This window comes from Zosterops lateralis (genome assembly GCF_965231275.1).
Source record: "Zosterops lateralis genome assembly, chromosome: 20".
In the NCBI taxonomy this organism is placed as follows: domain Eukaryota; kingdom Metazoa; phylum Chordata; class Aves; order Passeriformes; family Zosteropidae; genus Zosterops; species Zosterops lateralis.
In genome coordinates, this window is record NC_139780.1 from 5,243,339 (window position 1) to 5,268,538 (window position 25,200).

General features: G+C 57.5%; 1 protein-coding gene across 2 annotated transcripts; it reads left to right on the forward strand.

The window, feature by feature from the left end:
• Positions 1-500: 500 nt before the first annotated feature.
• SH2D3C (SH2 domain containing 3C) lies at positions 501-24,621 on the forward strand. Of its 2 annotated transcripts, XM_083875579.1 has the most exons (12): positions 501-615; positions 2,587-3,238; positions 7,681-7,720; positions 17,899-18,027; positions 18,318-18,766; positions 20,453-20,577; positions 20,853-21,430; positions 21,673-21,788; positions 21,963-22,134; positions 22,853-22,964; positions 23,588-23,794; positions 23,927-24,621. In XM_083875579.1, exons 1-12 carry the CDS (start codon positions 576-578, stop codon positions 24,100-24,102), a joined length of 2,796 nt encoding a protein of 931 aa, XP_083731705.1. In that variant the 5' UTR covers positions 501-575; the 3' UTR covers positions 24,103-24,621. The 2 variants fall into 2 exon arrangements, with proteins under 2 accessions (XP_083731705.1, XP_083731706.1); XM_083875580.1 differs by lacking the exons at positions 501-615; positions 2,587-3,238 and adding an exon at positions 4,253-4,356.
• Positions 24,622-25,200: the final 579 nt, after the last annotated feature.

The following is a 25,200-nucleotide window of genomic DNA, read 5'->3' on the forward strand; positions in this document are numbered from 1 at the left end:
TGCATGGAGACACCTCATGCGGCCTGTCAGTGTCCCCAGAACGAGAGAACAGGGGAGTGCTCCTGCTGGCAGTGATGCTATCCAGCTCTCATCCCACAGGGGCTCAGCACCAGATGTGCATGGCAGAGTTCTGTCTGCAGGGCTGGAGCCTCATCCACAGGGCTGGCAACCTCATCCATAGGACTGTTACACTCCTCTAGGGTTGGTGCCTTCTTCCATGAGGCTGGCACCCTCTTTTAGGGCTGGCACTTTGCTCTAGAGCTGGCACCCAGAGGTTTTTGCTTGTCCACATCTGCCACACATCTCCCAAATCGGGGTGCAGAGGTGACTCTGGAGCAGCCAGGCAGGTGCAAGCAGCCAGGGGGACTGCAGGAACTGTGGGGACAGTGTGAGGGCAGGCAGGGACAGCAAGGACAGTGAGGGGAGCAGATGACAGCACTGGGGAGGAAACGCTGAGCGAGCGATGAGTGACAGCAGAGTGGTGGCGGGGGGGGCAGGAAGGGAGGAGCAGGGAAGGGCTTTCACAGTTATATACTTGTCCCTCTCGGTCCCCACAGCCTCGGACCAGCACGGCCATGGCCGAGGGCCAGAAACGACGGGGCCTTAAGAAATTCAGTAAGTGGCCATGGGACGGGGTGGGTGGGCAATGGGGTGCTCACCTGGACATCTCGGTGGGGAGGAGGATGTGTGAGAGTTAGTGTGAGTGTGTGTTCACACACTCCCCCGGTCATCCCATCCAGAGTTGGGGTCATGACATCCAGGGATGTTTGGAGCTGTGACAGGCTCTGCTTTTGTTAGGAAACTCATTTGGGGTGGAGGGCTTTGGGGGTTTCCATCCATAGGGCTGGGTGTTGGCTCAGGAGCTGGTTGCTGGGACAGTCTGCTGCAGCCCAGCCCTGTGCTGGATGCTGGGATGTGACCAGAGGGATGCACAGCAGCGTTTGAGGGTCTTCACTCCTTAAATCACACCCGTCAAGGTGCATGGCTGGGGTAAAAGGCTGGTGCTGGGGGCTAGAGGTGGCTAGGACCCTCACCCCAGGGTGCTCCTGCAACACAGGGACGGGGGTGACACAGAGGAGCCAGGGAGGGAGCCTGGGAATAGATTCCCACCGGCTCTTCTGGGAGGAAGTGCTCGATACCCACCGGGAGCGAGCTCTGCACTTTCTCACAGACCTCAGCTTTCCCCTGGAGCCCCGGGGGGCGGCTGCAGTGGCCTTCACCCCATTCCCAGCACTGGGCTGTACTCTCTTGCATTCCTGCCGCGGGGCCGGCGCCAGACGGGGCCCAGTCCCTCCATTCCCTTGGGACCCTTCCACTGGCCAAACCCACAGCCCCATCCCAGCTGGGATTTTCCTTTGTGGTGGGGAAATGGGGAAAATGCCCAGTGCTGCCTTTCCCACCTTGCAGCAGCACCAGGAGCCGCAGGTAGCAGAAGATGCTTGGACTCCAAGGGGACGTTTAGCACAAAGTAGTTTTGCCTCTGAGTGCACTCAGGACACGAGGTTTCTGCCTTGCAGAGGGGCTTTTGGGATACAGCCTCTTCACCCTGTCCAGCTGCAGGGATGCCCCGCAGAGTCCATGGATGGCAGCTGGAGGTGGGAATTCAAAGGCTGAGCAGCCCCAGACTACCGGGTCCTTGCTCAGCACCTTTGCAACGTGTCGCTTCCTGTCCCAGCAAATCTGCCGTGCTTTGCAGAGCCCCAGGGTGACATCAACATTGCAAAACTCCCGGTGGCACCCACAGCACTCAGGGGCCAGCAGGGAAGCACTGCTCAACAGCACTGGAGCCACAGGCTCGCTCACCCTGTGTGCTGACACCAGCACTGGCACCGGCAGTGGCATCAGCACTGGCACAGCACCATCCAAGGCTACACTGCAGCAACACACAGAGCTGAGCTGGGGCTGGGGTGTGAAATGCAAAGCCGCCTGCCGGAGTTATAAATATTTCTCTGGCGAACATGTTCATGCTCAGCACTTGCAGGTGGCAGCCGTAGCTGGTATGGGACCGGGTGAGGAAGTGGGGAGGTTATCTCCCACCCTCAGCAGCGCCTGTGTCTGGTTCCTGCTCCACCGTGCTAGCGAGACATGCACATGTGGGCAGGTCATGTGTGTCCAGCACCCCTGTTCCCTGGGGAGATGCCGTGTGTCCCATTCTTGCATCCTGCAGGGCTGCCCTGAGGCTGTGGGGATGGGAACAGCCCTGCCCAGAGTCCCCCGGAGGAAGTAGGTAGGCAGAAATAATTTCTAGAGTTGCCTGCTTGCCAGGGTTGGGTGTTTCCTCCGCCTCTCAGCTGTGGTGGGAAGATGCAGCCGCTAGATTTGCCAGGGCACGCGACTTCTGCTTTCTGAGGAACCAGGGCAGAGTCCCCAGGTACCCAGCAGAGATGCCTCAAGCAGCATCATATACACCGCAGATCACAGGAATGTCATGCCAAGCTGGGACTGCAGATGTGGGTGTAACAGGGTGACACCAGGCAGCACAGTGCCCCATGCTCACCCCAACCCAGGACCAGGGGCTCTGGGACCTGCCGTCATCACACTGTGCCAGCAGTAACCCCACACTCATCACTCCTTTCTTCTTGCCAGAGTTATTCAAGTTCAAAGGCTTTGGGAGCCTGACCAGCATACCCCGCTCCTTCACCATCCGGCGCATCTCTGTGGTCCCCAGCTCTGCCGAGAGTCTCAGTCCACATCTCTCACCTCCTCATGGCTTCCTGGGAGAGCCCTTTGACGGCACCCAGGATGATCTCAACACTGTGCCCAAGAGCCCTGGCCCCTACGCCCAGTCATCGAACATGTACTCCCACATGGGCACCATGCCCAGGGTGAATCTGGGCAAGGCAGGGAAGAGCCTGGGCAAAGACAAGAGCGGCCAGAACTCCTGGGAGAAAGGGACTCCCAACAATAAAACCCCTCAGACAGCCCCACTCCCCAGCCTCAAGTGCCCTGAGATGTCCAGCACCCCTGTCTCAGGCACAGACTCATCCTCAGTTGCTGGACAAGCAGAGCAGGAGGAAGAAGCTGAACCTGGGGACACCCTGGAGGCATCAATGGCCAGGACAGACCAGGAGCCTGTGGGAAATGTCTCCTGCCCTAGCACAGAGGCACCGAGCTCCAGCCTGGCTCCAAACCCCAGCCAAACCACAAGGCCTGACACCGCAGCTGGAGCAAAGAGCACTGACGGGGATCTGCTGGGAAAGGGACAAGAACATCATCCTGACAAGATCTCCCCAGACAGGTATAGCTGTTGAGGTTTGCTCTGCCTTCTGCTAAGACCCCCCCTTTTGCCCCTCCAGGGCAAGAGGAGGGGGCTGGGGAAAACCAGGGTCACTGCAATGTCCCCCCGTGCCCACAGTGCCAGCGGGATGCACCTGGCCGGTGGGACAGCACAGCTGGAGCACGGTCAGGTCAGCGGCTCCATGGGAACGAGGTTTCCTGTGGGATTTCTGCTCTCTCCTGTTTCCGGACGGGGTGGAAACATCTCGCAGCCCCGCTCTGCCCTGGCATCTCTTTGTCCCGCGGCGGCTGTGTTCCAGCAGCAGGATGTGCTGCTGCGGGGAGCTCACAGCAGCGCTGTTACAGCCTCCTCCGCCTCTCACTCTTTTCCATCCCCTCTATCCTCTCCCCCTCTGCCGAGCAGCATTGCCTCTCCCAAGGCACAGGGGCAAATCCTGAAACCAGACACTCTGTCCCCATTTCATCACCTGCCAGTAAACCCCCACTCTGGGCAAACCCCCCCCACTCCAGGCACAATCTCCCCCTCCAGGGGAATTTGGAAGTTCAGCCCTCTGAGAAGACGGATGGATGTTTTGGAGGGTTTTGACCGCAGAATCAACCAGAGGGATTTTTATCCCGCAGCCCCACGGCATCGGGGCGTAAGGGGCCAAATATGACCCCAACCCAGCAAGGTGTGTGGGACTGGGAACACAGGCAAAGGCGACTCCAAATTGTTCCCGAAAACATTTCTCCCCCTTTTCCCTGGCCTGACTCTCCTCTCTCTGCACTCAAATGGCCCCTGCACCGCCGCGGGCCGGGGGCTCCTTTCCCTGACACTGAGCGTTCGCGCGGTCCGGGTGGTCCCGGGAGCGGGGGGAGAAGGAGAAACCCGTGCCGGCGGTGGGAGCCGGGCTGTGCCGGCCACACATTCCTGCCGGCCCGAAGGGTGGGCCGGAGGAGGGCTGGGACGGGAAGGAGGAGGGTCCGCCACCGCCTTGCGCGCCCCGAAGTCCCGACGCTCAGTGCAAGGCGGGAGAGCGCGGGAGAGCTGCTCCCCATCCCGGAGCCGAGGCGCTCGCTGCATCCCGCAGGGCCGATGACAGCGCTGGGCAGGAGGTTTCCCACCCTGGGACAGGGCAGGTAAGGGGTTCTGGCCCCTCGAGCACCCCTCGCACGCCGGCACAGCGGAGGGGATGGGGAGGGAGAGGCTGGGAAGGGGCTTTGCTTGGGGCGGGCGCAAAACTTGGACGCGAATGCCGGAGCCGAGCCGCTGCTCGGGTGCCGAGGCCTCCAGCCCGTGGTGGTGTTTTCCTCAAGGAAAGAGCTGCTGAAACCAAAGCAGACCCTGCGCCAGGGGCTGCGGCTAACCCGGGGAGCCAGGGGCTCGGGGGTTTGGGGGGCTGGTGGCACTGTGACATCCTTGGTGAGCACAGAGCCCCAGCAGTGGCAGAGAGTCCCCGAGGAGGGTGCAGAGGGCTCATCCAGTCTCCCAGAAATTACTTAGATCCCAAGCCAGCTCCCAATTACTTGGCTCCCAAGCTGGGAGCCAAGCAGCAGTGGGACATGGGTGGGTTACGTGGGTGTCTTCAATCTGGGGAATGGGTTCCAAAAAAATGGGGGCCAATGATTTTTTGCATCCTGTGAGGCTTCCCCGATGATGGGTGTTAGCTTTGCTGCTTGCCAGAGAAACTGAGGCACGAGAGTGACCACACCAGGTCTTGGCATCAGGGTTATTTTTGCCCCTCACACTCTAACCCAGAGCCCCTGCCACAGCCCCTGGCTCAGGGAGCAGCCGTCTGCCAGAGCCATTCCAAGGCCAGGCCCTGCTGTGGGGTGGGTGGGAGGAAGTGGGACCGGGATAATGCTGCGCCCCAGCCCTTCCTCCTGTGCAGGCACATCCCTGGGGATGGGGACAGTCTGTTCCTGCCAGGCCATGGCAGCAGTGTATTCCCTTGGGGGGAAAACAAATATGGCCCTTTCCACCTTCCCCCCCAGAATATTTCTGGAAAGGACATTCCCCAAGACAGGGTGGGCTAAGGATGCTCGGACGCAGGAGGCCTCTTCCAGAATCAGGCCTGCGAGGGGGTAAATCGTGCTGCTGTGGGACAGGGAGTGGCAGCCAGCCTGTGGAGCTGCTCAGAGCAAGGCGGTGGCTGTGACCCCAGCAGAGACACGCTGACTAACGGGAGATGACCGCTGGCAGGTCGCAGGGCGGACGTGACTCGGTTTCCCTGTGCGCGCGGCCATGCATGAGGCACGGAAACGCCGCTTCCCGCAGGCACTGCCTGACACTCCCTGCACACCCCTCTGGCAGCACTGCCAGCCAACACCTCCCTGGAGGCAGCTCTACAGAGGGGAAACTGAGGCCGGAGGTGACCAGATTTAGTTCTCTAGGGTACAGCAGAGCCTGGGCTTCAAACCAGGGCTGGACCCACAGGATCCTCCTGGACTGTTCCCAGCAGCCAGCCTGGAGCTTGGCACATTTGCAAGTCATGGTGATGCCTTCCCAAGCCCAAAGGGAACCCCCACTCCCCAGTACCATTGCTGAAGCTCTGGGTCCCAGCAGCTCAGCCACGGCTGCGCTCCAAAGGCAGCCCTGGAATTTCTCCCAGGCGCTCGTCTGCCCCCAAAAATGCCGTTTCCTCCAGGAATGTGCAGAACCAGGGGGGCTGCGGTCCCAGCTGCTGCCCTTCCCCAGCACAGGGGCCTCTCCTGCCTGGGCCCTCGCAGCGTCTCCCAGCTGCTCCCATGCTCCCGACTTCCTGCCCAGAGGCCCCCTGTCCTCCTGCCGGTTTTTCTCACGGCTCTTGCAGCACCAGGCAGCAGCTCTGCAGCCTGTGAAGGGCAAACAGGCTGGAGAGGCAGCGCCGGGACAGGCAGGCAGCCCACAGCTGCCCAGGGGAGTCTGCATCCGTCCCCACTCCCAAAATGCTCTGCTATTTTCTTCACCTCCAAAAAAGTATGGGCTTGATTTCCAGCCCCTTTTTTCCCCTCCCAAGCTGGACACCAGGGGATGCAGTTTCTGCAGTGTGGGCTTGGAGAGTCGCTAAGGTTGGAAAATACCCCCAAGATTGAGTCCAAACGTCAGCCCTGCTGTGTTCAGCACTAAACTGTGTCCTTAAATGCCGTGAGGCACGGAAACACCACTTCCCCCAGGCAGTGTCACTGCCTGACACTCCCTGCAGACCCCTCTGCCAGCCAACACCTCCCTAGAGGCAGCTCTACAGAGGGGGAAACTGAGGCATGAGGTGCCCATCCACATGTTTTTAATGACTTCCAAGGGTTCCAGAAGTAGGAATTGTCTTCTGGAAGGCTGGACACTACAGGGGATTCATGTAGACCGTGTCACAACCCACTGGAACACCATGGGGGATGTCCAGTGGAAAAATGTCAGTGGTTGTAATGGTTGCTTCGCTATCCCTGCTTCCCTTTGGGGAGGCCACCAGGCACCACCTTCAGCCTGGAGAGAGCCCACAGAGGAGGAATTTGGCCCCCAGGGTTGCTACCAGTGTGGGACTCAGGGAGAAGTTGTGTGCAGGACCCTCAGCAGTTCCCAGTATGGATCTGACGAGGTGGCTCTTGGCAGGGAAGGGACATCCCAGATCTATGATGACCTTGGATTTGGTTATTCCTTAGTTGCAGCTGCCTGTCCTGGTGTGGCAGCCTGCCATCCCCAGGCCCCTGTTGCTGCCTTGTGCTCAGGCAAGCCACCCTGGCAAACAACAGGATGTCCATACTGAAACTTGGCACTGGGGAGGCAACAGGTTCTGGATTCTAGTTAACAACATCTGGATTTTCGTATTCTATTCTGAAAGGTGAAACCTCAAGATAGCACATCCCAGTTCAGGCTGTTACAGCCTCTCTCCTTTTGAACTCTCTGTTGTTCCCCTGGGACTCCTTCATACTGTCACATATCTGGACCTATAAGAGGACGAAAAGCTGTCCCCATCAGGACATCACAGTTCAGGCCTAGCTTTGGTGAGAGCTTGAATTCTGTAGGGTGGCACAAAGCTGTAAAATCAAAAATGCTTGCCTGGGTGGTGTGTCCCAACAGCTGCCTACTGGGAATGCAGCTCTGCCAGGGAACAGGACAGAGGGCCTCCCACCTTGACACGTATCCCCCAGCACTGTGACCTGCAGGGACCCCAGCCTGGCTGCTGGGTCTCCCTGGTTCAGCTTACACAGTCCCAAGCCGATTTGGGGTGAGATCCTCTAAAAAGGCCTCATTCTCCCCTGATCGCATTAGAGAGGATAAGCCCCGTGCTGAGAGTAGGCACAGAGCAGGCAGGAACAGTGCTGGGGCTATGGGAATCTCTCCCAGAACCATGGCCATGCTCTTGGCACCGTGGCAATTCAAGGGACACAGACCTCAGCTCCCCCAGCTGTACCACCACTGCCTTTGACCTGAATGTCACAACTTACTGCCCTTTACTTATATATTTTTATTGTTCCTTTTCTTTTTAGCCACCACGATGGCCTGGAGTCTGGCAGTGAATACGTTAAGGTAAGACACAGAGCATGATCACAGCCTGTCCCAGCTGGGTGCCAGGGGTGGAGAGGGGATGGTGGCCCTGAAATTGTCCAGGTCTCACACCATCAGGCTGCTCAATTATGCACCCCTCCTCCCCTCTGAGCTCTTTCTTTGGCCCTGGATGATATTTCTGGCAAGGCCAGGGAAGACAGAGGAGACACAAACCCTACGTGGTCGCCCCAGTGCTGTTCCCACAGGAGCTGCTTGCATTTCATGTTCCCAGACACTTGTGAACGCCCACAGACGCAGCCTCCTCCCTCCGCCCCCATGTAAAGAAACGGAAGGGTTTGAGCCACTTTCGTGGCTGTCACATGAAAGTTGGTGTAAATCTCTCCAAATCTTTTGCTTATCCTCAGCAAACTATTAACATTCCTGAGGACTCTTCATGTCTGGCCAGAAATTCATTAGTGAGGCGCCTGGCTCTGGAGGAGAGCGGCCCTTTTGCAGGAGGCTGCTGGCACAATAGGGCACTGGGCAGGCACAGAGGAGTGGTGGCAGGGGTGCTGTGAGGTTTGGGGACAGAGCCCTGAAACCCACTGAAGTGACAAGGTGGTCACTGCCATGCCATGGCCTTTTAGGTATTTGTTTAAGGAGAGTTGGAGCTTCCTGAGTCCAGCTGGCCAGTGGGGATCTAATCTAGTGTGCCACTGGGCAGATGGGGTTGTTGAGAAGTGACTTGAGGTGCCCATCTTGGGTGGTCTAATTAGCACAGAGCCCTGCACCTTCATCTTTTGGACTTGGGGCTCCTGGTGGTGGCTGTAGCCAGACACGGAAACATGGGAACCCCCTGTGGCAGCACCGACTGACAAACTTGGGAGGGAGCTGGCTGGACCCTGAACTCATCTGCTGCTTCCAACAGGGGTTACCTCCCTGTGTGTCCATCCCTGGGGCTAATGAGGACCCCACATGCCAAGTCTGGCAGCTGGCAGCCTTTAGGCACTGGGGTCAGATGAGATTTTTGATGTGCAGCAGAGCGATCCCGCGGGTGGGATGTTCTCCTCTCTGCGCCCTTAAGCCATGTGGGACTGGCAGAATAGGAGCTCACAGGGCTGGAAGTGGGATGTGTGCCAGGACAACAAAGCTCTGACTGGGCGTATTGGGTCTGGCTGTGATGTAGTTCATTTTCCCCTGCAAAGCCAGTGCAGCAAAGGGCCCTGGTGTGGGGACCTCAGGACATGCAGAGAAACTCCTGTTCACTCAGGCAAGTCCTGTGAGGGCAAGGAGGGGTAAGGGGAGGAACGGAATAGTTTGAAGTGTTTACCCTGGCACTGTCAGTGTGTGCACCCAGAGATGGACACATTTTATGGCTCATGATTTAATAGACTGAAACAATACAGGTGAGGAGCAATGGATATGGCTCTGCCTTTGGGATCAAGTACTTTATGGTGAGCCAGGAGAATTCCCTACCATCCAGTCAGATCTCAGACCTGAGCTATCTGGCCTTTATTTTTCATCCATCCCCGTGGTGTCCAGAAACAGTCCATGGGCTGTGATTTATATACCACTTCCTTTTGGTCAGCAAAGCAACTGATGGCTGCAGTGACAGCAGCTATTTTAGTCAAATCAGTAATTATCTGAAGTGTGAGTGACCGGGATGACAGGGACACTCCAGCTGATTGCAGGCACTGTGCCTGGCTGGCAGCCCGTGCAGCTGCAGGGTGCTCAGGACCCAGCAGTGTTCAGCCCCAGGTCCTGCAGGATTTAGGGTGGGAGGCTGCCGTGCTCCCTTGGAGCAAGGGAGGATGGGGCTGGGGTCTGCCACTGGTCAGTGTAGCTGAGGGAGGGAAACAAGCAGAGGTGAAACACTGGTGAGGGGTTAGCAAAGGAAAGACAGGAAGAAAAGAGCTGGTGAAGGAGAGAGTCAGGAAGAGGGAGAGGATGTGTTGCAAAGCCCTCATGAGCAAAGGCTGACAGGCAGGTATGTGTCCAGGTGTGCACCAAGGATCTGCCAAACATCATCCCTTGAGATTCAGCTGCAAAACGGCCAAGCCTGGCCTGATTAGACGTGCAGCTGGGAGCTAGAGAGGGTTGGAAAGCCAGGATCAATAAGCACTTGGTAATTAATGTGCTTTAATAATAGCCTAAGGGCTGGTATTTCCAAGCTGCTTGGGGATCTGCACACCCAGCTCTCTATTTCAACATCCCAGCCACCCCGGCTTTGGCATTTGTGCAGGTGAAGGAGCTGCAGAAAGACATTACCCTTCAGGAAAGCAGCAACCAGTAAAGCTGTCACACATCCTATGAGAGCTCAGTCAGGGATTTTCAGCTTCCCTGTGAGGAGGGGTAGCACAGTCACAGCTGGAGGACTTCACCCTGCAGCACCCCGCGAGGCTCCCGCTCACTTTTTGGTGAAAGCCTCACTAGGAAACCATGGAGCCCATCACAGGGGAGATCACCATCGCACCTTTTTGGAGCAGCATGTCCCTGCACAGTGCCATCTGCTCTGTCCCTCAGCCCCAGGCAGGAGGCGAGGAGGAGAGTCTATCCTCCCTGCCCACGCTGGTGGGGCTGCAGGCACCCATGGGACCCGTAGGACCTGCTGCCCCGCGTTCCCTGCCTGCAGGCTGTGTGCTGCCACCAGTTCTCCCGTGCCTCAGCCCTGTCCTGCTGTTCAGCCATGCTGCTCTCCTGTGTCCTCTCTCCCCTTCAAAACCAGGGGCAGAGTGAGAGCCCGGCCTGTGCCTCTGAGCTCTTTGTTCTGCACAGAAGGGCTGCTTGCTCAGGCAGGGACCTGTATCTCATCAGCCTCGGATGCTGTCTCCTTGCCTGGTAATGTGAGGGGCTCGTTTGAATTAATTAGCAGGAAGGCTGCAGGGTTCTGTGGTCGGTGGCAGCAGGAATGCCTCTCCGAGGTCACAGCCTCGCCTGGGAGGCGTGGGGCTCCTTGGGCCAGGACACGTTTTGCAGATGGGAGGGTGAAGCCCCCAGTTACCAAAGCACAGCCAAATCCAGGCCGTGCAGTGCAGGATGGATGTGGAAGGAGAACAGCAAGGTGTGAGTCCCTGTCACTGCCAGGGCTGGGGGAGCCCCTGCCTGTCTCCAGCACAGAGCAGCTCCCGGCAGTGGGTTCAGGCAGAGCTTTGGGGGATTTATTCAAGAGTCAAGGCTGGAGCAATGCTTTGAGTCATCACTGCTGCCTTGCACATCCCATACGTGATACTGTGGCCTTAATTAAACCGAAGCAGAGCCTTAATTAAACACAAGTCAGAGACAGCCTACACAGGAAACAGGAGCCGGCTCCCCACCGTGTGAGGTGGGCACTGGTGTATCCCCAGAAAGGTGTCACCATGAGGGGGTGAAGGAAGACAGGATGCACAAGAGGGGACAAGGCTGCTCCTGACCCAAGGGCATCAGTGGGGAGAGCAGGCAGATTTGGGATGGGGAGCAAAGGGGTGCTGGCTCCCTTCAGGATGTCTAATCCCCTCAGAGGAGCCCGTTTCTCTCAGAGCACCGGCAGCCAGGAGTGCTGGTTCCCTTCAGGGGTGTCTGTTTCCCTCTGAGGAGCTGAGTCACCTCAGAGGAGCCAGTCCCGCTCGGCACGGGCAGCCGTGGCGCCGGTTCCCTCCAGGGATGCCCGATGCCATCACAAGTGCCTGTTCTCTCCAAGGCACACGGAGCTGGGTGCCTGATGCCCTGAGGGATGCTGCTTCCCTTTGCAATGTAGGATTGGCGCTTCCCTTCAGGGGCGCCTGGTCCCCTCAGGGATGCCTGTTCCCTTTGCGACACGGGAGTGCCGGTTCCACTCGGAGGAGCTGCTCCCCACTTCCCCTCAGAGCACGGCAGCCGGGCTTGCCCGATCCCTCAGGGATGCTGGTTCCCTTTGTGGCATGGGAACGTGGGTTCCCCTGGGAGGAGCTGGGTCCCGCTCCCCCGCGGGGCGCGGGCAGCCGGGGCACCGCTTCCCCCCGAGGCGCCGCTTCCCCGGAGCCCAGGCGGCCTCAGGGGCGGGCCGGGGCGGAGCTGCCGCACCGTGCCCGCCCCTCGCCGCCGACAAGGGATGAGGTAATCGGGGAAGCGGCTGAAATTGAAGCCCGGCGGCGGCGGAGGCAGCGGCGGTGCAGCCCGGGCCGGGGCAGCCCCCGCCGGGCGCGCCGCGCCATGACCGAGCGGTGCAGCCTGTGGAGCGCCCTGTCCGCGGCCGCCTGCTGCTTCTACCGCGGCTCCTTTATGCAGGTGCAGGTGAGCGGGGGCGGCGCTGGGACCGCACGGCAGAGCCCCCGTGGTGCCGCCGGGCAGCCGCACGCGTGGGGAAGGCGGCGGGGGCAGTGGGAGGGGAAGAGTACGGGAGACCCCCGGCCGGGCACCCGCCGGGGGTTGTTTCGACCCCCGGGTGCAGCGCTGGAGAGCGGGGGAGCCCTGCGGTGGCCCCGCTCACACGGAGCTGGTGCGAGCGGCTCAACGAGGCGGCGGCGAGCGCGGGGTGAGCCGAGCAGCGGGTCTGGGGGCAGAGCTCGGCCCCCCTGCAGCCAGGGTCACGCAGCCGAAGCCACCACATCTCCCCAGGCCGGCGCGTTGACAGGCAGAAAAGTCTCTGCGGGGAGCCTTCACCTGCAGCAGACCTCATGAAGGGGAGCGTTTAGCATCCCCCAAAAGGTGGCATGTGTCCGGAGCATCGCTGAGCAAAGGAGGGAGACCCAGTCCAGATGAACACGCAGCTTCTTGGCGGGGGTCTCCATCTCTGTGCTGCACTGCACAGGTCTGACTGGTGGGAGAAAGCTGGGATCCATCTGTCACCTGTCCTGTGATGGTTCCAGCACTGCCACTGTCTGGGCACGGGTGTAGGTGTCCTATTTTTGGACTCTGGCATTTGCACAAGGGGGGCATGCTGCTGGGAATCGGTTCCCTCATTTACTGAGTTCGAGAGCAAAGGTGTTTAGGACTGCAGGAGCCAAGCAGGCTCTGAAGCACGAGCTGTACTATACTGCAAGTTAGAAGGGAGCCGGCAGCCAAGAGAGCTGGCAGTCTTATTCAGTAACTCCTGCTGAGCGAGGTAGGTGCCGAGCTTGAGAGATTATTCTGGGTAAGACGGAACCCAGAAGCAGCATTTCAAGTCTTGTCATGATTGCGGCTGATCTCAGCGCAAAGCCAGGGATTTTGATTGCTGGTGGGGGTGAAGAGGGAAAAGCAGCAGAGCTTTTTCCAGTTGTCCAAAGGCCACTGAACAACATGAGGACATGCCCTTGGGCTGCACATTGCAGGGGGTGAGCGGGTGCTTTCAGCCAGCTGCTGCCAGAACAAGGGAGGGACAGGTGAGCATCTGGCTCTTGTGCGGGGACGTGAGAAGGGATGAAGGGCACTCCATCCCAACCGCAGAAAGAGTTAAAAGTGAAGCCCTAAGTGCTCACCTGGCTCTGCCAGATCTTTCACCATCTATTTGTGTCCAAGCGTGCCCAGCAAACACACACTGAAGTCCCCATGAATGACTGGAGCACTTCCAGCTGACAGCCGCATCCCTGCTCACCGCCAATGGCGGTGCACCCAGCCTGGGAAGCACTGACATCATTTCTGGCCAATAGCAGCTCTGAAAAGGGATGCAGCAGCAGCCGCTGCCGCCGTCTTGGAGTGAGATAAGTAATATATAGATGGATGGAAATGTGTGTACACACAAGCCATCACTGCATTGGAGACCTGCTCCCCCGGGGTGGCAGTAGCAGCAAATGCCGCCACCCTGCCACGCTGCCTGGGGTGCTTGTCCCACCTTAGAGCACCCAGATGTTCCTGACCATCAACCCCAGCTGCACCCCACCCCTGCCAGTGAGATAGAATTGCTCCAGAGCTGCCACAAAGGAGCATGGGCAAGGGGAGAAGAGACCATGGGGGTAGCCAGGACTAGTCCTAGGAAGGGCTTTGAACTCCAGAACAAAGATCTTGAGCCAAGATCTGCCTTCAGTGAGGACTAATGGAGATGTGACATAACCAAGAGATGCCTTCGGTCATCTATGGGGTGGGCAGATAGGCTGAAGCCTTCTCAGAGGCCATTTAGGTTCCTAGATTCATTGCAAGAGATGAGAGAGGGACAAGTGATTTTCATGTGGATATCAGGATCAGCAGGACAGACTGGCTCACAGCAGGACATGCAGACTGAGAGCAAGCCCATAACAACCTGGGGGTTGTTTGTGATGGGATTTTCTCATGGTCATGCAGGGTGGAGTAACCACTTTCGGGTGGTGCCTGGACTGGTCAGTGCAGCAGTCCTGCATCAGGCAAGCAGAATGTTTCTTGGGTTTGCTGTGATGCTCAGCAAGGATGTTTGCTCAAAAATACATCACTGAAGTAGCCCATTGCCAGGTGTGGAGGAAGCAGAGAAGACCCCTCATGCAAGTCTGTGGCTTTCCCCAGGCACCTGTTCCCAATGGCTTGTTACTCCATTTCCTCACGATTCTGCTTCCCAAGCTCCAGAGCTGCTCCAGCAGCCAGAGCAGGGCTGGAGAACTCCAGAAGGGTCTGGGATTTCCCTAGCGAGGGTCCTAGCACAGGGTAGGCAGCATGAATAGGAGGGAGAACAGATGTGCTTGGTGCCTTGGGGTTAGTCAGATGTTATCAGCAGGGTGGGGTGTGAGTACACCTTGCTCTTCAAGCTGACTTCATCCTCATCTGCAACTCCTCCAGGTTGGCAGGGGAGAGTAGGAAAGCAGAATGGAAATCACTCCAGTTTCATAAGATTACCTCTGCCAGGATAGAAAGCCAAATGCCAGCCTTTGAAGCTCTGCTTAGAGCAGGCAGAGAGACAGCCACTGTTTTATACACACCACAGGCATCAGTACCCTCCATCCCTGCAGCTCTTGCCCTTCCATTACCAGTTCCAGTCTGTGCCTCACTTCCAGCTGGGAATAACTTCCTCCATCAAGAAAGCAAGCACAGAGAGTCAGGGAAGCAGGCAGGGATGGAGAGCCTCAGGAATTGCCTTCTCATGGCAGCTGCCCCATTGCATGGCTGCTCCAGAGGATTCCCCAGCCCCAGGACTGTGAAACAGCCCATCAGGGCACTCTCCTTTCTCCAGTTGAGCCAGCTTGGCTGCTGGTTGGGATTCCTCAAGCAAAGCTTGGCATCATTTCTGGCAGATTTTGAGCTGGTTTATCTGGTATGGCTGGTTTGGAGAACCACTCCAATCCCCATTTCTTCCTGCTCAGCTGGAAGATGCCGTGGGGCTCTTCATGCTGGAGCCCAGCACCATTCACTCCAGCCAGATGCTAATGGGAGTCCAGGCTTTTCCCCACACCCAACCCACTAGTATGTGAGACCTCACACGGGGCCGTGCATCTTTAGCCATTCCCTTGGCACGGCCAAGGGCGCCCAGCGATGCCTGTTCAGCACTCAGACATCTCAGACATCCGTTTACCCGCTCCTGACAGCGCCCAGCCACCCTGCCAGGCCGTGCCAGTGCCGTGCCAGCGCCTCGGCGCGGGGCCAGCTGGCAGCCTGCAATCCGGGCTCCTTCGAGACACGCTCCCGACGGAGCAGGGGAAACTGGAGCGCTGCTGAAGGGCTCCCCAGGAAACACGGCCCTTGGCAGCACGGGGGGCTTTTGCACCAAGGGCTTGTGGGGAGCCCAGTTCCCACACAGGAGGAGGAGCAGACAGGTGATTTTGGCAGCGTGTCGGAGTAGCGTGAGAGAATCACAGCAAGGACTGGTCTCAGTTACATCACACCAAGAAAAAGGGCTCCCCATGATCAGTGTGATGCAGCCGTTACAGCCTGACAATCACTCCAAGCAGTGGCTTCTTGGTGGCCATGCAAATCAAGTGGGATCTCACTACCCAGACAAGAAGCTGAAGGGATTGTGCCCTCCACATGTCTGGAGAAGGTGGCTTCTGACGCTCTCTGCTCACAACTGGGCTCCCTCCCCCACCTGCAAGATGCAAAACCTTCCTTGCCTCTCCCAAACCTCCTGTTCTCTCCTGCTAGCTTAGCTCATGGCTCCTGGCATGGATGGCAGCCAACTGCTGCCCAAATCTGGGCTTGGAGGCACCGGGCACTGCTCAGCTGGGCTTGTGTTTTTGTTACCCTGCATGTTTACATGGGGAGGATTTGGAGGAAAACCCAGATGTACAATGCTGAGCAGAACTAATCCTTGCTCCAGGGGTGGTGGGGGGAGAGCTGTAATCCAAACTGCTCCCAGCTCAGCTCTGATGACTTTCACCTGCACAGATAGCATAGGTTCCTGGGGGGTCCTTTGGTCCCCCAGAGTTTGGGGGAAACCATATCACAGAGAGGGTGCTGCAGTCAAGGGTCCCCCACCACCCCTCGGCCAAGCCGGGTCTGCTCTGTGGCAATGGATTTGTCACCATGGAAACAGGATCTGTCGGCCTGGGCCCCCCAGGAGGCAGCTGGACCCCTGCAGCATCCGCCGGCTACCATTTATTTTTAATCGGGCTCAGCAGCATGGGGTGGCTTTGTCTCCAGGAGGGTCCAGAGCAGCAGCAAGCACTCAGCTCCCTTGGTTGGGGGGGACAATCCACACATCCCTGCAGCTCCAGTCAACAGGATCCTCTCATAGGGAGAACAAACATGGTTGGATGAGCAAATCAGAGTTCAATCCACACTGTTTTCATAGGCTGATTCCATTCTCCCACCACTTTTGACTCGACAAGAGTTGAGAAGGGAGGAATAAAGGCAGGTCCAGGCTGGTGAGAGCAAGCCCTGGAGAGCACAGTCCAGTGCACAAGCCCTTTGCAACTGCCTCCTTCCTTCTCCCCAGGCTGGAGCAGGGTCCCCAGGACATGATCTCTACCTGGTTTGGAGAATGAATGCAGCTACCAGGAGGGATGGAACATCTCCTCTGAGGAAGGAGAGGCCTGGGGTCAGAGTCCTGCTGAGGGACTCTGTGGGGTCCCAAAAACACTGCTGGAACAGTGGGTACAAGGCAGGACAGCAGAACAGTGCTCTACACTTTCCCTTGCTCACAATCAGTAGAGGAGCAGAGGGAATCGATACAGGACACAGAGGATGAGGCACTGGGCAGAGGTCAGCTCCAAGGCAAGTCCCTGAGGTGTTGGCATGGGGCTGCAGCCCGTTATGCTCTGGGCAACCACCTGCCACACAAGGCCAGCTATGAGTGCCAGCCTGCTCCTCTGGCAGTGCCAGAGCAGTGTCAGCAGGGCTTCAAGCCCATGCCTGTCCTGTCAGACAATACCAGAATCCTGCCCCAACAGGCAGCAGGGAGCTGGGCCAGCCCTCGCTGTCTCCTTACAACTGGCACTGCCACCGGAGGTGAGCCAGGCCACCCTCGCTCATGGGAGCAGAGGAACAGGACACCCCAGTAGCCCCATCCAAGCTTCTTAGTCCATGGCAGTGGACTCACATCCCCCCTCAGGTCACCACACTTCTGGGATATGGAGGGAACCCAGGAGTATTGGCTCCCACGCCCTGCTCCATCACACAGCTGTGTCAGTACCACAGCAGGATCACCTCAAAGCCACTGTGTCAACCCAGAGAAGCGCCTCAAAACCCGTGCTCATGTGTTCCACCATGCCAGCAGCTGCCCTCAGGGAATACTGGCCCAGCAGCAGGCAGGGAGGGAGGCAGGCAGGCTCCAGCCAACAGACTCATGATGCCATCATCCCTTATCTCTCCAGGGGAAAGGAGGGGGCAAATTGCATCCTCCAGGCTCAGGTGCACCAGTGCTGGTGAAAGCTAATTTCTAAAAGCTAATTTCGATGTAGAAGGTTCCCTTTTCATTTGTCATTACTATTTATGGTGCCATCAGGCTAAATACAGTGAGTTAACCCTTTGAAAGGAGAAATGTGGTAGATGTTTAAAGGAGTAGCAATAATGCTCTTTCCTCCTGAAAGAGTACTTCTAATGACAGTTCAACCCCGGAGATGTTTAAGGAGTTTTCTCTTGCATAAGCACACTCAGCTCTTAGTTGGGGCAGAGGGGCAGCACACCAGGCACAGGGTGGCCAGGCACGATAGGGACATGCCACCAGAAGACCCTCCAAGTGCTCCTGGTGACAGCACCTGCCCATCAACAGGCACATTACCACATCCTTTCCACAAGCAGTGATCCTCACACACAGCTCAGTTACCTGGCCTTTGGGGACAGTGTGCTCCTAGCAGGTGCCACAGTCCCCATGTGAGGATCCTGCCAGCCCTTCCCTCTCCAGTCCCTGCACTGCTGCACTGCCTGACACTCTCTCTTCTCCTGTACAGTTCTCCAAGGAGAAATACATCCTCGACTCATCACCAGAAAAGCTTCACAAGGAGTTAGAAGAGGAGCTGAAGCTGAGCAGCACCGACCTGCGCAGCCATGCCTGGTACCACGGCCGCATCCCCCGGGAGGTGAGATGGGGAAGGTGGGTGGCTCCGGGCACCCTTTACTTGAAGTGTTGTGGCAGAGCACTCTGAGGCCACACAGAACCACCAGCCTGTCCTCCTGGGAAACATCTGGTCAAGGGCTTCATTAGCTCTGAGCTGCCTGATTTTGCCACGGCAAATGCCCTCTTGTGGCTCAGAGCTAGGGGCAAGAGGAACAACCAGTGCCCCAAATAACACCCTAGCAGAGCATCCACTCATGCCCTGTGGTCCATCCAGCGTGGCTGTGGCTGAGCTGTGCACTGTCCCCCTGACAGGTGTCCGAGAGCCTTGTGCAGAGGAACGGCGACTTCCTCATCCGTGACTCGCTCACCAGCCTGGGTGACTACGTGCTGACGTGCCGCTGGCACAACGAGCCGCTGCACTTCAAGATCAACAAGGTGACGGTCAAGTCCAGTGATGGCCATACCCACGTCCAGTACCTCTTTGAGCAGGAGAGCTTTGATAACGTGCCAGCCCTTGTCCGCTTCTACGTGGGCAACCGCAAGGCCATCTCAGAGCAGAGCGGGGCCATCATCTACTGCCCCATCAACCGCACCTTCCCCCTGCGGTACCTGGAGGCCAGCTATGGGCTGGCCAATGGGAAGCATGGTGGGCCCCACAGCCCCTCCACCCAGAAAGGGGGGCACATCAAGAGGAGGAGCATCACCATGACGGACGGTCTGACCGCAGACAAGATCACCAGGGCTGAGGGGTGCCCAACCAGGTGAGCGTGTGGTCTCATTCCAGCTCAGCTAAGCAGAGGATCAGCCTCAGGAATGAGGCAGGATATGCTCAGTCGCTGCTCTCTGGGTGGAGGGTAGAGGCTGGGGATCAGCAGAGAGACCAGCAGAGGCATGGGAGGAAGAACCAGTACTCACCTGGAGCTAGGATTTTCTCACAGGCTGGCTGCTGGCCATGCTGAGCTACCAGAGCAGATGCCCAGCAAGCAGACATGACTTTAGTATCACAGGCCAGAAGCCAGAGAGTGTTTTACAATCACCCAGTCCAGGATTACCAGCATGTCAGGGCTTGTTAGAGCCATGGAGCTGAGCTTTCCCAGGCAAACATGAGAGGAGAGTCAGTCCCAGACACCAAGACAGCACTTGTTGTTTGGTTTTGAATGGCCCTTTTAATTTCAGAGCCCTTTCCATTCAGCTTTTGCAAGGAGTTACCAAGCAGAGCTGAAAGCCTGATGGGCAGGAGGAGACTGATGGGTCTGTGCTGATGGAGTCCGCACAGAGTCTGGATCACAGCCTTCACAAAGCTGAGCTGTTCACATTAACCTTGGCCAGCTGGGCATCTCCAGAGGTGGAGGAGGAGACTTCCTTTGTATGGCTCACTTTTGGCAGTCCCAGGCTGCCCAGAGCCCTGCAGGGAAGGCAGGGCCACATGCATATCCTCGCATGCAGCAGCCAAGGGCAGACCCATCTACCCCTGCCTCCATCAGGACACAGCCTGTTGTTAAGCCAAGCTGCTTTCTCACCACCCTGACCTTCTAAGCCCAAGGGCAGGGTGAGAATGCACCAGCAGAAAACAGGCAACCAACTGTTATGGCTGGGAAAAGGAAAACACTCAAACTTCCAGAAGAGCATATGTGTTTCCAGAAGAAGAGTCCAGATCCATCAGTCTTTCCTCATCAGTCACATTTTCCCCAAATCCCTTATCATTCCCACTGCTGTCCCATCTTCCTCCCACTGCTGAGGCACAGTGCTCAAGACCAAACACATCACATCAGCCCAGCCCTCACCCACGGCAGGGAGGGCAGTGAATTACTTGCCATAACTCCTTGCAGCCCTCCCTGCAGTCAGCATCTTTTGCAGCACCACTGACACACAGTGTTTGCATCAGGCCACCACTTGGTGCCCCACCAACCCAAGACCTCGTTGCTTGTTAGGAAACTTCCCATGTCCTGTTTGCAGGCACTTTCCAGCTCTCCTAAACTTTGAGTCAGAGCAACAGTTCACCTAACCAGCCCAACACAGCTCCCAGGTGGAAATAGAGTAACAGTATTAGATACCACTTTGCAGCACAATCCTAGAAAACTACTGTCCATTACTTCTTTGCTAGATTCACTTCCCCACGGCACTCTGGAGTGGACCAAACTAATCCCATCCCGAGTACCTTGGCTTGACATGGCTGTTGTATTGCTCAGCTCTCCTCTGTAGGACCAGGGTCCCTGCAGGCAGATCTGTCTCTGATTTATGGGGGTCAGTGGGTAGTGACCCCTTGTGCTCCCAGCTGCTGCTGGGACTACGCGCTCACTGCTCCAGCTGAACTTGTTATATGTAGTTGTGGAAGGAGGTGATGATCCAAGTGAGGTGTTGGGGCAGCAAACCCTCATCCCAGCCTCTCTGTGTTTTCCCAGGACTTGCTTTAAGGGACTAACCTGTGCCCTTTTCCCCCTTCCCAGCGTGTCCCTGCCCCATCACAGAGACATCATTCGCAACTGTGCTGTCAGCGTGGACCAGATCCAAGACCTGCACTCCCCGATGTCCCCCATCTCTGAGAACCCAGCATCACCTGCCTACAGCACAGGTAGGCATTGCCCCTCCATCCCTGTGGAGACAGTGGGGCTGTGGATTAACCTGGACTTGGCACTGCTCTGATGCAGGGATGGGAGGAGGGGGACTTTAGGGACGACCTCAGCCTAGTCCTCAGCTGTATCATTGTACAGCTATCCTGGGACCAGGTTGTTCTGTTTTGGCAGAGGGGTTTTCCCTGAGCCCCATGTCCCTGGGCTGCTGCATCCGTGGTCTCTACACGTGTGTGCATCTTCAGGCTTTGATAAGTGTCTCCTCTGCTCCCTACAGTCACACGGCTAAAGCCACATGCCTGCCAAGCCTCTGGAATCACCCCAGCCTCTCCGGTCATAAGAAGGTCCAGCGAGCCTCAATTGTGCCATGGGAACAACAGCAAACCTCTTCCAGACCCCGCCCACAGCTCCCATTCGACTCCCTGCCATGGGTACGCCCGTGCCTCCCCCTCTCCCTCCGTGAACAGCTACAGCGACCCGGACACGGGGCACTACTGCCAGCTGCACCCCACCTCACCCATCAGCAGGGACCGGCCAGCCCACGACATCAAGCAGCTACCAACAAAGAGCTACGTGGAGAGGCTAAAGGTGGAGGAAGGACAGAGAGGGACTGTAGAGAACAGCTCTGGGGAAGCAGAGGCAGGGCAGAGGCGGAAAGCAGAGCTGGACTACGTGGGCTTTGTGCCCCCCACCATGGAAAAAACCTCCTCCTTCAACCCTGCTGCCTTCCAGTCCCTGCTTATCCCCCTAGATAACAAACCTCTGGAGATGACTGTGCTAAAGAAGGTCAAAGAACTGCTGGCAGAGGTGGACGTGAAGACACTGGCCAAACACATCACCAAAGTGGACTGCCTGGTATGGCCAGGGCCTGGAGGGAGGGATGGGCACTGCTGCCCTCTGATTGATCTGGGTTGGCAGGGATCAGTGCATCCCTGAACATCAGACAACCCCTGAGCATTGAAGCATCCCTGCTGGGCTCTGCTGTGGTGTATCAGCCAGGGCAGGCAGAGGCTGGGCTGGGGCAAGAGGCTGCCCGAGGACACTTCAGCCTCTTCTCAATTAACAAAGGTCTAATCAGCTTTCCCCTTCCTTGCCAGGTCGCCCGGATATTGGGTGTGACAGCGGAGATGCAGCGGCTCATGGGGGTGAGCTCTGGCATGGAGCTGCTCACCCTTCCCCACGGCCACCAGCTCCGCCTGGACCTGCTGGAACGGTACGGCACAGCACGGCCACAATGAGCCCACTAAGCTGCCCTCCATGGCCTGGCCCAACTCCCCTGGGTGTTCCCAGCCTGGCACAGGGGAGGGGAGAGGAGGAGCTCTGTCTAAACCCCCATAGCATCCCCCCTCCCTGTGCTGACCCCGCTCTGTGTCTTGCCCCTTGGCAGGTTTCACACCATGTCCATCATGATCGCTGTGGACATTCTGGGCTGCACAGGCAGCACGGAGGAGCGGGCAGCCCTGCTCCACAAAACCATCCAGCTGGCTGCTGAGCTGAAGAGCACCATGGGGAACATGTTCAGTTTTGCAGCTGTAATGAGCGCCTTGGAAATGACACAGGTACACGGGGACACTCCTTTAGTCCTCATGGCCTGGGCTCAGCCCCTTGCTCAAAATGCATCCCTCTCCCTGTGTCATGCAGGCTCCAAGAGTCATTGGGATGGGTGAAAGGGGAAAATGCCCCGGGTAAGAGGCATGGGGCCACATCCGCTGGGATGCAAGCAGGGAAGGGGAAGAGCCATCCCCTCCATGGAGCAGACAGCCTAGTCCCGCCAGGATCCAATTGTTTTTCGGTGGTTGGGCTTTTTGTTTTGTGCTGGGCTGTGTTCCTGGGAGGAAATGAATCTGCCCTCCGGTACAATACAAATCAGTCTCAAGGCTGTGGCAGCAGCGTCTCCGGGCCACACTGCTCTGTTTGGAAGATGAAAGGAGATTAAAATTCAATTTTAAATCGAGCCCAGCTGGGAAGTCTTGCTTCCTGCCTGCACAAAGGAGGTGGAATGGCTGCCCCCTCCCTGCATCTCATCTTCAAGGCAGCTGTGACACAGGGAAGTTGCTGTCCTGGGGCACAGGCAGGGGGAGAAATCCTAAGCCCAGCCTCAGTGCCAGAGCTGTGCCATGTCTGGCCATGAGCACTGGTGGAGGAGACTGTTTTTAGGAGCAGCAGGCACTGTTGTGTGCAGGGCTGGGGACTATGGCGCCAGGGTCAGGCTGTTCTCCTTGGTGCCTGGAAATTGTGCTGCCCCCAGCACCTTCTACCTGCCCCATCTCCTTTCAGATTGCCCGTCTGGAGCAGACCTGGATGGTGCTGCGGCAGCGGCACACAGAGGGTGCAATCCTCTATGAGAAGAAGCTTAAGCCATTCCTGAAGAGCCTGAATGAAGGGAAAGGTAACAGGAGCAACTCCTCTTGTCTCACTTGCTTTCTCCTTCCCACTTTTGTCTGGGCACTGTTTGAGAGCTCTGACCCTCTCTCAGCTAGTGCCAGACACCCTCCGTCTGCTGAACCGCCCCAGCACTCAGCAGAGCCCATCTGGCCTTGTTTGCCCCTTCCTTCCCAAGGAAGTATTTCATAACTAAATAAAACCAGCAGCTGAGCCAAGCCATCGTGCTCGCATGGCAGTGAGTGCCAAACCAAGGGACGGGGCAGCCAGTTGGAAAGATGAAAAGCCATGTGTCTCTAATGCCTCATGCCCTGTGGTCTGCAAACCTGCTCCTCATTGCAGCCCCGGGAATGCAGCCTGAGCATGGCCATCAGCTTTCCCTTCCCAGCACAGCCAGAAACCCTGGCTGGGAGGAGCTGGTGTTGGACAAGGCAATGGCCCCAGGCACAACGATCGAATAGACACAGCAGCTGCTGTGTCCAGCTGAGCCTTAAAGCCTCTCCTGGGAGCGCAGTGGCAGCCTGGTGTCATCGCAGCGTTTGGCCACATGAGCACTCCGCAGGGAGATGGGGAGGGGGATGCAGGGTCACGGGGCCTTGCGGGGTCCTAAGAGTGTCTCTCTCTCCCCAGAAGGGCCACCGCTGACCAACACCACCTTTCCCTACATCATACCCCTTGTGACCCTCCTGGAGCGGGATGAGGCTCTGACGGACAGCCCCAAGCCCTGGGAGGCCAGTGACAACAGCGTGGAGGTAGTCATGGCCCACCTGGAGGCAGCACGGATGGTGGCTCACCACGGGGGGCTCTACCACACCAATGCTGAGGTGAAGCTGCAAGGTAAGCAATAGAGACAGCAGAGCCCCTTTCCCTCTGCCACATTCCCAGTGTGCAGCTGGGATGCGCACTGGGATAGAGCATCCCACGGGTGCAGGGGATCCCATCCCAGGGAACTGACTCTCCCTCTTGCAGGTTTCCAGGGCAAGGCGGAGCTGCTGGAAGTGTTCAGCACCGAGTTCCAGCTGCGACTGCTCTGGGGCAGCCGTGGGGCTGAGAGCAGCCAGGCTGAGCGCTACGAGAAGTTCGACAAGGTCCTCACTGCCCTGTCCCACAAGCTGGAGCCAGCAGTGCGCTTCAGTGAGCTGTAAACCCTCCCAGGCCCTCAGAGACCCCCAGCTCCCAGCCTGCGTCCCACCAGGGCCTGTGGGGCAAGAGAATGGACCAGGCACCCAGCATCAGGAGGAGGAGAGATGGCCCAAAAAGGCACTGAGGCACAGGTCGGCAATTTTGAGACAAAGAGGATGAAAAGGAGCCATCTCAAATCTACCACCCATCTCCTCAGGACACAACAAGCCGGGGTCCACACTGCTACTCTGAAGAGTGGGGACAGTGTCTGGGCAGGCCAGCACAGGCCTCCACACCCAGCCCTGCTGAGGTCCATGACAACATGGTGCCCCTCACCTCACCCTTTGGTTTTGTTTTTTCCCATCTCCGTCTTGCCCACAGCTGCTGAATCCCGTGTGTAAATATATTTTCATGATTACGTATTGATGTACAGACTTGTGAAGGACGGTCCTTGTTGTAAATAATTAGGCTTATTCATTTTGTCATGTAAATACATGTACATATCTCATGGGTTTGGTTCTTACATACAATAAACTTTTATCCCATTCCTTGAGGGGACCCCCTGTCCTGTGGGTGTCCTTTAAAGGAGCCCCCTGGGTGAGCAGAGCATGGGGAGGGCTGACATGGGGACCCACCATGCTGAACCCGGCCCCACCTGGCCCTAGACCCCATGGTGGCCCAGTGACAGCCCTGAGGAGGAGGGCTGTGTGGTGTCACAGAATGGTTCAGGTTGGAAGGGACCACAGTGCATCATCTGGTCCCACCTCCCTGTGGACTCCACGCCCTCTCTGGACAACCTGTTCCAGTGCATGGTCACTGCACAATAAAGAACTTTTCCCTTGTGTTCAGGAACTTCCTGGGCATCAGTTTCTACCCATTGACTCTTGTCCGCAGCACCACTGAACAGAGCCTGGTCCATCTTCTTGGCAACCCCCTTAGAGATAGATATGGAGATATAGAGATATATCTCTAATAGGAGAGGTATATAATCTCTTTTGATATATATAATCTCTTTAGATATATATCTAATCTCTTTATGTACATATAAAGCTGAGCAGAGGTGCAGGATCACCTCCCTGACCAGCTGGCAACACTCTCCCTAATCCACTCCAGGCTCCCAC